General features: G+C 28.2%; 1 protein-coding gene across 1 annotated transcript in view; it reads right to left on the bottom strand.

Annotated features, from left to right (window-relative positions):
* Positions 1–342: 342 nt before the first annotated feature.
* Positions 343–12,039, bottom strand: part of LOC129962314 (angiotensin-converting enzyme-like) — a 64,698-nt gene continuing 53,001 nt past the window's right edge. Inside the window, exons 18-28 of the mRNA XM_056076060.1 lie at positions 11,568–11,670; positions 10,531–10,674; positions 8,966–9,157; positions 7,328–7,425; positions 6,765–6,934; positions 5,200–5,324; positions 4,283–4,381; positions 3,788–3,932; positions 3,539–3,637; positions 1,222–1,344; positions 343–824 (exon numbers count right to left, since the gene is read on the bottom strand). Coding sequence (XP_055932035.1) covers positions 635–824; positions 1,222–1,344; positions 3,539–3,637; positions 3,788–3,932; positions 4,283–4,381; positions 5,200–5,324; positions 6,765–6,934; positions 7,328–7,425; positions 8,966–9,157; positions 10,531–10,674; positions 11,568–11,670 — 1,488 coding nt within the window. The 3' untranslated portion in view covers positions 343–634. The remainder of the gene's footprint in view (positions 825–1,221; positions 1,345–3,538; positions 3,638–3,787; positions 3,933–4,282; positions 4,382–5,199; positions 5,325–6,764; positions 6,935–7,327; positions 7,426–8,965; positions 9,158–10,530; positions 10,675–11,567; positions 11,671–12,039) is intronic.

The raw sequence follows: 12,039 nt of genomic DNA, 5'->3' as shown, positions 1-12,039 counted from the left end.
GGCAGTACACCACAAGCTATGTTGTAACCATAATGCTAAATAAATGTTTTCTCATGCTGTCATGCTGTCAGATAAATATTTTTTCCTTGTTATTTTATTTTTTTCCTTTACTGATGTAATATCCTGTATTAGTATTATCGCAATTTCCACAGACTTCAAAGTAATTGAGCAAAATTTAATAGTAAAAAATTGGAGTAATTTTAGTTACACATTAAAAATTCGTAGTAAAAAAAAAAATGTTTAGTTGCATAATTTCAAAATAATTCACAAAAAATGTAATAAGGAGAAATAATACTTGCAATTATTTGTGGAAGCATTAAATAAAAAACACACACACACTAATTTTTGTAAATAAATAAATGTTTTATTTAAACATGAAGTGAATGACATTTTTCATATAATTGCTTTTTTTTTCTATAAATATGCACGGAAAAAAATGAAGAAAGAAATGCCGACAGATGAATACATATTTTTTCTTTTCATAGAATTCAAAAGCAAAAATCTGAAGAATTGTTCAAAATTCAACAGTGTCAAATCCTTGTATATGTATTCACTACAAATACATTTTAATGCTGTTGTTTCAGTTTCGATAGATTATTTAATGACTTGTTGACTATAGAGGATATTCAAAGCTTTATGGGCAGACCATAGGGTCGCTGCTGTTCCACCCCAAAGTTTCATTCTTGTTTTGAATTTTTAACCATTTCAAGAGGGGAGCGAAATACTCAACCAAGGGCTTGGCATTCATTTTGTGCGTTGCGCCCTGCGTTATAACTTTCATTGCTTCGTTCCAATGGACGGATTTACCAAGGCTCAACATATCACTAAAAATATAAAAAAAAAACTACATTAAGTATTTATCACATTTCTAAATGGTGGATATTTCCTTTTAAGGCATAAAAAAATCATTTAATTTTTCAAAATTCAAAAATAAGATATTGTATCATTTTACATTTTAAATTCAAAAACAGAAAATATATGAAATGAATAGCTAATGCTAATTTTAAATAGCATGAATAATTTGATAGCATGCCAAACAAATTTTCGCTTTCATTTACAGGAAATTGTTCAAGGATTTATGGCATTTTAATTTCATAATAGAAAGAAAAGAAGAATTATTATCAAGAATAATAATATAATGTTCATCAAGAATTATAATATTAAATTAAATTAAATAATTTAACAAAAATTGCAACTAAATTTTGAAGGTCATATACTTACCCCAACAACTGTCCTGCCCTCTTGTTCTTGTATATATCACATTTATGCAGAGGTCCTTTGTATCCCGCTGCATCGCATAATGCTTTATGGAACTGGAACTGGATAACATGACTGACGAAATATCTACAGAAAAAAATATTTCAAATTCAAAATATGAGAACAATGTAAACTTAAATATATATATTAAAATCTAAATTTAACCCTAATTAATTCCCAAATTTTTATCTTTATTTAGCCCATGTTATCTTCATTCCAAATTGCTCTCTTATATCCTGATCCAATTCTACCTTTATTATTTAATTAATTCTACTCTCTAAAAATTGTCAAAAAAAATTGTATATACTCTCTAAAAATAGTCTCTAAAAATCGTAGCTCTAAAATTGCTGAACACCGAGTGAAGGAATAAAAATTTGTTGATCTAAACACATTCTTTAAAAAAAAAAAGATCTCTATAATTCCCTTGTCTAAATAGACACGTATAATGAAATCCTTCTCAAAATCTCACAGTATATAATCATGGGAACAAATATTTCATTCTCTCTCTTCTTTTTTCGCCTCTGTGCGGACGTGCCTCATCGCTTCTGCTTGTACATAAATTATGCCTCCTAGGATGGAATAAAAGCGAAGTTTGAAATTCGAAAGTGTATTCTCTCTCTTCGGGCCTCTTTATTCATCGCTTTATTTAAAAATTATTCCTTAATATTTTTAAGTATATCATTTTGTAAAGCTGGATACTGGATTCTCTTCTTTAAAAGCTTGTTCAAGGAATTCGTATGCCTCTATATATCGAAAAAAGGAGAAAAAATTTATTAATTTTGAAGAGGACTGGTACGCATATTCATGATGGAATGGAAATACACATATGTTTACCTATGTAAAAATTAACATATCACGGAAAAATTTATCAAACTAATACAGATTATAACAACATTTACAGCAATGCAGGAAATGAAAACGATTTTTGGATTGGGATACAATTGTACAGAATGAATAAGTTTCAAGAAGAACTTTCAAGCTTTTATTTATATTGTTACAAACCTATAATATTGCTACCCGGCAAGAATAGAGTCATCGTAAGAAAGACCGTTGTACGATCGGTCCTGTACGTGCTGAGATCAATGAACTTAGAGCTTGGCGACAGACTTGGCGAGCATTTGGCGGCTTGGCGATAAATTTGGCGAGTTTGGCGACTAAATGGATAGTACCGGAAAGTTCGAGAACTTTCAAGATCCATCCACTAACAACCGAGATGCAGCCAGGTACGCCCTGATTGGTCAGAAGATTCTAGCCCCGCCTCCCGGAACTATAAAAGACGGGCACTCAGAAGCTACGAGGTTGTACCCACCCCTACTCTACAGACCTGATTCTTTCCTATTGGCCCTGACAACTCTCCCCCTCTCTCACACCCATGCTAACGGCTCTCTCGACCTGCTCCCAACTCAAGCTCGCCAGTTATGCTCCAAGTTCATGGCATTCTATAACGCCAGGCCTTCTATCAGCTAGGATCATGGAGATAGCCTTGCTACGCAAGGCGGGTGCTCCGGATAATTCTACCAAAAAAGCTACGAGGTTGTTGTTGTTGTTGTTGTGTGGATCGTCCGAGTCGTCGTGCGTATCGTCACAAGTGGTGTGAGAGGAGTCGGAGTCGCCGACACGTAGAGAAACTGGAGGATTAGACAGCAAGAAAGCTGCTGAACTAAAGCAATTAAATGAACTGCGTCATTACGATTAATTTGCGATATTTGTTGTAGAAGAAAATTTTTTGTAACAATATGTTAAACAAACAAAACAAAACAAGAATTTCCCTCTAAATAAATATTAGATTACTAATAGATACAAATATTTTTTGACTAATTTTCATAAAAGCTTCGCTTATGCCAAACTCAATCTTAAATGCATTTATTTACTTGACTTATTTATGATTAAAATGTGACTTTGTAAAAAAATAAAAATAAAATAAATAACTTCCTTGCTCTCTAGGGCTCAGAATTTCAGTGCGATTGTATGCTCTGATGCCATTACAACATATTAGTTCTTTCAGAAAATTACCAATTATTTAATTTTAATTAAATAAAATTAAATTTTTATACAATATGAAGTGTGCCATGTAGTTTAGAATCAGTGAACTTTTAGCAAGCTATTACTATATTGATAATAAGGAATTATGAAATATATTGATAACTGAAAACTAGAAAATAATAAAAATGTGAAAGTGTTAAAAAACACGTTTTTTTAGCGTATTAAAAATTTGAAATTTGCTTTATATATTCTTTATTCTTTTATGTTTATAAAATTTTTTATAATAAACTGTCCTTACCTTATATATGGAACATCGGCGATTACATGGTATTTAGCTGCTGCATCCAAATCATCGTTGGTTCTCTTGACTGGTGGGCAAAGTCCTTGGTATTTCAATCTGGATGGAGAAAAATAAGGCTGTATCTTTAAAATTATTAAAAATTCTTAAGAACTTTTAATTTAATTAAATCTTTGATTTTAAAATATGAAATATTAGATTTATATTATACTTTTTCATTTTTTTTAAATGACTGAAAGCATATTTTACCTAAGTTTCCACCATTCAGAGTTGAGTTCGTCTCTCTTAATACTGCCGTCAAACACTTTCCATCTCCAGGCGTCTATGAGATAGCCAAAAGGCAAGAAAGCAATCTTGTCCAAAGCTGTGTCCATCAGAGTGTTAATGTCGCTTTCTGTAAACATACATCTCTTAATCAATTGACTTCGATTAAGAAGTTTTTTAATAAATCATGATTAAATTATTTAAGGGAAGTCTTCAAATCATCAGTAAAAAGGATTATAAATAATTTTTTATTATATAATTATAATAATTTTATCTTTTTAAATCTTCATTGTCATAAAAGGAAAATAAATACAATTAATTTTTCTCTATAATTGTTGAAAATGCCAAGTTAATACGATCCAAATTTCTTAAATGAATTATTGTTATAATAATTGTAAAATAGAAAATCCCATAAAAATTAATAATTGATATTTTTTTGTTGATATATACTTTTTAAATCTTAAACATCATATTATTTACCCTCATCTTCCGATAATTCTTCAAGAAGATCTACTTCTTTCAGATGTTTTGGAGTTGCTACTGACAAAGCTATAGTGTCTCCTATTGCTTCATGGAAACCTGAAAGAAAAAATATTTTTTAGTTTAGTTAGTTTGATGTAAAATTTTATGAATATTTAGAAATTCGGTTTGATTTAAAAAATAAAATAAAATAGCTTTAAAGTTTTTATGATACAATAAGCTTTGCCTACATGTATTTTTACGATGTTTTTCGTATGTATTTATTTATTAGATAATTCAAACTTTCTAATTCTGATATTTGCAAGTTTTGGATAACAATTTATTAACAGGCTGTCTTCACTTCTTCATAAAAATATCAAAAGTGCAATGTAGTGAAAGAAAACAATTGTTGAAACATTGAGTATTGGAAGTTAAATTTGTATGTGCGAATTCGATGGAGAATTGTAGCCCAGTTTTCACAGATTCTATCCAATTATTTTTGACAATTATGACCGAAAATTAATATCATGGAAACTTACTTTCTTTTTCACAGGGGTTTAAATCGTCTAATTATTTGTCGCCAATATATAGAACAATCAGAAGTACTATAACATTTTCTAAAAATTCTGCATATCGAACATAATCGTAAAATTTATATATTTGGAATTATTTCCACACATAAAACTTTCAAATGAGTTAAATTTGTCTAATACATTAAATAAAGGAAGGTACAAAATATCAATTGAGTTTCAAATGATCAAATATTATATTTCAGTTCTTTAGTCGTAAAAGTATTTGTACATGAATTTTTTTATGCATGATATGAATATGTAAGCTAAATTTCCTACCATTTTTTTTTTTTTTACCATGAACTATAAATATCAATATATCCTTAAAACTTGTATAACTTGTATATTGTGCTAAGAAGGATTTCTTACCTGGATTTGCTCCTTCTCTGAAAACTAAAGGTTGACCAGCGTAATACATGAAATATACGATGTGGCCCATTTCATGGTGAACCGTAATGAAATCTTCCATATTTACCCGAGTACACATTTTGATCCTGCGAAATAAAGTTTTCCTCTTTTATATTGTTCGTGTCAAATAAAAAAAATTATTTACGCTAAAATTCTTCCCATGCTTTAAGTAATTTGTTTAAATTTATAAAGAAATTTCGCTTTTGATTGCTGATTTAGGAGAACATTCACCTTTGATGTGAAAAATTGATTGGATAATTAATAATGAAAATATGAATTTAAATTTGGAATAATAATTTAAACAGAATATACATGCATAGTAATATTTTCTGCCATTATTTTTTCAAATTTGTTGTCATTCATTGTTCTGTCATTATGGCGTAACTCACTTAAGTGAATGATACAAAACAGAAAAACAGATGGACAGATTTAAGTCCAAAAATATGCTTCTCGGACTTAGAAGGGGTTAAAAACGCGGTGATTCATTAACATTTTGAGTTCGAGATTTTGACGATTATAATATGTTCAGTTTGCATACTTTGTACAAGAGGAAGTAAAAAGTAATCGAAAAATATTTACTCTATTAAGTTATTCTAATTCCTTTAAAAGCTGCATAAAATATCAAAGAAATATTTAGTATAATGTTAATAATCAAAAAGTGTTAAGAAATGGAGTAATTTTTTAAATATGAAAATTTAAAGTTTCCAAAAGTTTTAATTAAAGTTATAATTATCATTTTGCTAATATATGGAGTTAGAAAGATAGTTCTGTAAATGGAAAATTTGAAATTTTCAGGCTTTCCTTTTTATAATCACACAAACTTTAGTGTTGAAATATTCTCAATAAACTTAAATAAAGATAAAAAATTAACTAAATAACTAAAACTTTTAGGAGGTACATCATTAATTGACTAATAGAAAGTTGATAAATACGTTAAGGAAAAAAATAAATTGCTGAACCGTTCTATTTTGAGCATTTGATCGAAAATAAATTCTTCAAAGTCCATAAAATTTGGTAAAAATTTTCTCTATTTAGAAAGGGAAGAATGAAGGGCAAATTCACTGAAGAGCGTTTAGATTGAGGAAAAAGGAAAGGATGGGTCTATTGGATAAGATATACTAAAAACGGTATTGGTAAGACGGCTGACACAGGAGAAAGAGAGAGAATAAAGGAAGAATGTCTATAACATCGTAAAAGCACTGCAACTTCTGTCCGTGATAAATGTCGTAATTCTTTGATCTTTACAACTCCTGATAAAAAATAAAATTTGTTGGCGACATTAGATGCCTAAGACAAAATTAACGCTATTTTTAGATATATCATCAATATTTGTCTCCTATACGAGGCCGTAACTCCGATGTAAACACGGAGAAACACTGTATATTATCATTCAAGACGCTCCTTTGCTATGAAATTGGAGCAGAATTGTTAACAATACTACATTCATAGGTAAATGATTTGTTCAAATTCTTGTATTTGTTTTCTAAATAGTTGTAATATAAAGAAAAGGTTTTTTTTTCTTTTACCTAAAATCTTTTCCATCTGCGAAGTCCCAAGCAGAAGCATGGCAAACCATTTCTCTGTTTTTCGGCTTTTCGATGATGGAGCGTTGCCAGAATTCTGGTGTCATTTTCTTCATACCAATGGAGGTGAAAAATTCTTCAGACATTTTAAACATGTCCATGGGGGTCATTATCTGCGAAAGTAATACGTTTTCAGAATTTTTACAGCCAGAGCATAAACTTTATCGATCAAAAGTTTTAGTTTTTTTTCGTGTTAAGACATGCGTTTCTCCTATGCGAAAAGAAACCTTTCTAATAATATTGAGTGAAAATTCATTTGCTACGTGGTAAAAGATGCAAGCATAATTTCTGCAATTTTATTTCATTATTGTTTAAGGTTTCTTTTTTCTTAAGAGATGTCAATAGACAGTTACAAATTTCAAACAATTTAAAATTTATTTAGGAATAATGATTTGGGAGAAAATGCTCCTTTTTCATGAGCATGCTCATTTTTTTAATGAAATGGGCATTGGACAGTTTCACTTACAAAGAAGCGAATTTGTTAAAAGTACAAGAAATAAATTTACCTTAGCTACCATTGCATCTGTTACATCAACGAACTTTTTCTTGGGATACGGTTTAACGATATCAAATATGTTGCCCCATGTTTGAGCCCACATGTTTCCTGAAAAAGAGGAAAAAAAAAGGAATAAAAGAAATTGATTTTTCTAAATATTAACTATCACAAAACTTATAACTTTTGTGTCACATCTTTCTTTGAAATTTATCACTACGAAATCAAACTAAACAATTCGTTAGTTGCTTTTTTTTAAAACAAATAGGATCGCTCTGTATCTGTCAGATACTCTAGTTTATATTGCTAACATTTGCAAACAATATAGCTTAGTAATAGAATAATGTAGATATAAAAACACAATTTAAAGTAGGCACAAATAAAAACACAATAATATTTTTCCAAAACAAACGAGGAAGAACAGCGAAAAATATTTTTTTCAGAAACATAGTGTCATCTAGTTATTGAAAAAAATAGCAATTTTGTATTTGTCAGAAAAGGGAGTGGCAAACATAATGTTAAAAAAAGAATCTTTCGATTGGAATCGTGTTGAAATACAAATCCATTGGTTATAGAAACTTAACCAACGCTTGAATCATACTAACGCATTTGTGAATTATTATTGAAATAATACTTGAAAATTACTTGAGAAAATTGATGTGCTGCAAATCCCCCAATTTTGCAAATAAATTTACTTCTTTATAGCTTCTTCCAGACTCATGTTCTAGATGATTTAGAATACAAAAACTTTAATTGAAAATAAATGCTATATTATTGTTGTTTGCTTTTTTTGAGAAAAATATATGAAGCATTAATAAATAATTAATTATATAATATGGAGAGGCAATATTAATTAGGCATGTAATATTAATTAGGTATGTAATCTGGGTATATTATATAATGTAATATGTAATATTAGGTATGTAATTTGTTTGATTACGGATCAACGATATAATGCTTAAGGCAAGACATTTTGAAAAAAAAATTACCAGAGAACTTCAAGAAACATTATAAAGTCAAATTTCGATAAGATGAATAAATTAAATAAAAAAAATTAGAAATTATCGTACAAAAATAAAATATATGGTTTTTAATAACGCTTCAGTATTAGTTGTTATGGCTTTACATATGTATAGCATTCTAGAATTTTTAAATTTTGTTTCTATCAATAAATGATAATACTCAAACAATTTTATGTATTAATTCGGGAACTTTGTCCTACCAATCCATAGATATGAAAAATAAATAAATAAAACTTGTTTTAAAAATTACTTAGGTATCTAAAACAACTAAATAATCATTAACAAATCGCTTAATATGACTATATTACTGGAATGATTGAAAATAAAAAGAAATGTGAAGTTGCAAATATATTTTATTAAAATTATCATTTAAAAGTAGGTATATATTATATTTAACCAACTAAACGTTTTTGTTATTGGAGGTTATTTTGAAACTTACAGTTTCTGTATATATTTACGTTTACTTCAGTTTATTAGCATTTGTACACTGCATCAAATGATTTATTCTAGAATGAAAATTTATTTTTATGTATTAAAATCTCTTTATATGATATTTTAAAGTATTTAATGTAATTAATGTAATGAGACTTTAAATTTGATTTGTCTACATCTGCGGTCTAGAAACTTACCGAGCAGATGTGCGGGAATTGGACCATCTGGTTTAATGCCACTATGTGGATAGCGTTGGATTAGCTTGCGTCTGACATAAGCGTGGAGTTGCTCGTAGAAGGGCCTGATAACGTTCCACAGTTCTTCTATCTCTTCTACGAACGAGTCACTTTCATATGCTTCCCTCCACATCTCCCCGTTATCCTTAAAACCTGTAAATAATTATGAAAAGCAATATTTTAATTTGGCTAACTAGAAATTCACTATAAAAATATATACTATACAATTCAGTTTCTATGTAAATTTACATTAAGATTAAAATTTACTTTACTTAACTTCAGTATAAATTGGCTTTATATATTTTCTGGTTGTTTATCAAGGAAAAAAATTGAATACTGTTCAATTTCATAAAAAGAGTATATCTGCTAGTGTCTGAAATTGTGCCATTCTCTGTTTGGATAAGCAAATAAAAAAATTTGTAAATAATTTCATTTTATGTGATAAATATATTTACAGCAGTATAAGCGCATTAGTTTATATATAATATGATTAAGTATTAAAAACCAGTTCCATATTTAATAAAATCTGAAGCTACCATAACTTTGCAATTAAAATAATTCATTTAAAAATAATTAAAAAAATAAAATTGAGTTCGCATGAATAACATGAATAATAGGCATAACACGATAACAGTATTAACCAAAATCTTTTATACTATTCATACTAATTTCAACAATTTGGATATATTTTTCTCAACGGAATTTCTTACTGTCTCTCTGCTTTCTTTTCTTTTCTTTTTTTTGCTAGATATACTAATCATGAATATTTTTTATTAAAAGTAACGGTAAGGGTTATTGTTACATTTAATTACAGCGAAGAGATTTTAAGGTAAAAATTATTTCTGAAAAACTAAATATAAAAAAATATTTGAATAAGAAAATTAAATAATTAGAATGTTATTATGAAACGTAGAACATTTAAAAAAACCGAATAAAGTAGCTTTCAATTGCAGTTGATTCGTTCAGGAATAGTATTAAAAAATAAGAAATTGAAATCATTTATTGAAATTGCAAAATTAATTGAAATTGTTTTTATAGGTATGAACGCTTTACTTTATCGCGATTTCAAACAAACTTTGTTAGGTCAATAATGATTATTTCTTGTTATTACTTGATATAGGAAGGGAGGCTTTTTCGAGACAGGCAGACCGATATTTTGCTTTAATTCTATCATTGTAAATTTTCAATAGTTTTGATAAAAAAGCAGTTGTTGAAGCCTTATCAATTTATATTTCTCTAAACTACTAATGAGATATAAAAAAGGTATAATTCTAATCAGGGCCCAATATCTAATTTATAAACTGGTAAAGATAGGCTCATAGTAATTGGAATAGTGTTTCAAATGACTTTAAGAATTACAGTAGAAATCCTGCATATCAATAAATATAATTTCGGTGCAGCTGTTTCAAAAGGACTATGGACTTATATTGCTAAGAAATCTATAATCATTTGTTATCAAAATTTTGATCTAGAAATCGCTGTTAATCAAAATTCTGATTTACAAATGATAAATAAATTATATTTACCATTCAAGCAAGCTGCTTCATTGGATAAGTCGACATATCTCAGAAATTTGTCCTTCACCACTTTGCCGGAAACATCTCTCCACTTGGTCCAAACGTGCTTCAGCTCTGCTTCGTTTCTGGAGTTGATGAGGATTTCAGTCAGCTCTGGAAATATTGCAAAATAATTGATTAATGAAGTGTTTTAAAAATAATTTTATAACATTTTTTTTAAAGAATCATACACATTTTAAAGATTAATATTGTTTAAATGAATCTTTTTTTCGTGAAATTACAACTTATAAATTTACAGACCCACAATATTATCCTAATTTAGTTTAAATTATATCAGAATTTTATTTTGATGTTTCCTGAGGGCTATATGAACTTAATATGACAATTTTTATATGTATGTATACTAACTGTAAATTGCGTAACGCGACATACACGCTCAACAAGACAGATTGTAGATCTAGAATTAACAAATTTAACAAATAGTTAATTTTTGAGTAGTATATGTTCAATTAGAACGGTCTTTTCAAAATTTTAATTATATTATTAATGAAAAGTTAATTAAATCTTTGACATTTGTCCTCAATAACTTCGGAAAATTTTATAGTACCAAATTCATTTTTACGACGCTTTAAAATTAAAACATGTTATTCAATGATGCTAGTTTTTCCCCCGCAACTTCTCTAATTTTAATAAATTTTTAAAATATTTCAAGTGTATTTTTCAACAATGACTTTCATCGCTTTAAATATTGGATTTATATTCATATACATTATTATGATATTAAATACAATTTTTTTGTGCATATGTTAAATTTTCTCAAAAGAAAATCTCCTGTGAATAATGTTGTCTATAGCAATGATCATCTCTCAGAGAAAAGAATATTCTAATAGAGCGAATTCGAGGTTGTTAACTTTCTCCTTGTAAATTGCCTTATCTTTCTTCCGTGTTTCGTGATATGGATTGAGTGACAGGGAGACATAAACATATTTGTGACTAAACACCCATTCTTAACTATTTAATGATTTACTCAATGTAAAAGTTCTTACCTGGTTCTAGAGATAAATCGCAATGTTTACTGTCAGTTGAATTTAATCGGCATACTTTCGCTTTCGCGTAAATATCTTGCATATCAGCAGTTAATTCACTAAGCTGCAAATAAAAATAAGCAATAAAATAAAGTGTTTTATAAACATGACTTCTGTTTTAATGTTAGTATTATCTAGTACTTAAATGCGTTATTAATTTTAAAGTATTATTAAAAAATTTATCGTGACTTATTTATTTTTAAGTTTCAGATAGCACTGATATTGGGATAAAAAATGTTCAGTCAAATTTCCAGAGTTTCCCATTTAACAAAGTACAAATATAGCCAAGGATGATTCTAAAACACAATGCAAGATTCTAACAATTCTAACTAGTAACCTTTCTGTAGTATCACTTTTATAGGAAGGCTCAATGGACTAGAAAATTAATAATAAAAGAAGGAATTTTAAAGAATTTTAAGCTTTCATTTATTAA

The sequence above is a fragment of the Argiope bruennichi genome, chromosome 2 (genome assembly GCF_947563725.1).
Source record: "Argiope bruennichi chromosome 2, qqArgBrue1.1, whole genome shotgun sequence".
Classification (NCBI taxonomy): Eukaryota; Metazoa; Arthropoda; class Arachnida; order Araneae; family Araneidae; genus Argiope; species Argiope bruennichi.
Note: the sequence above shows the minus strand (reverse complement) of the source record. Positions and strands in the feature narration are given on the sequence as shown.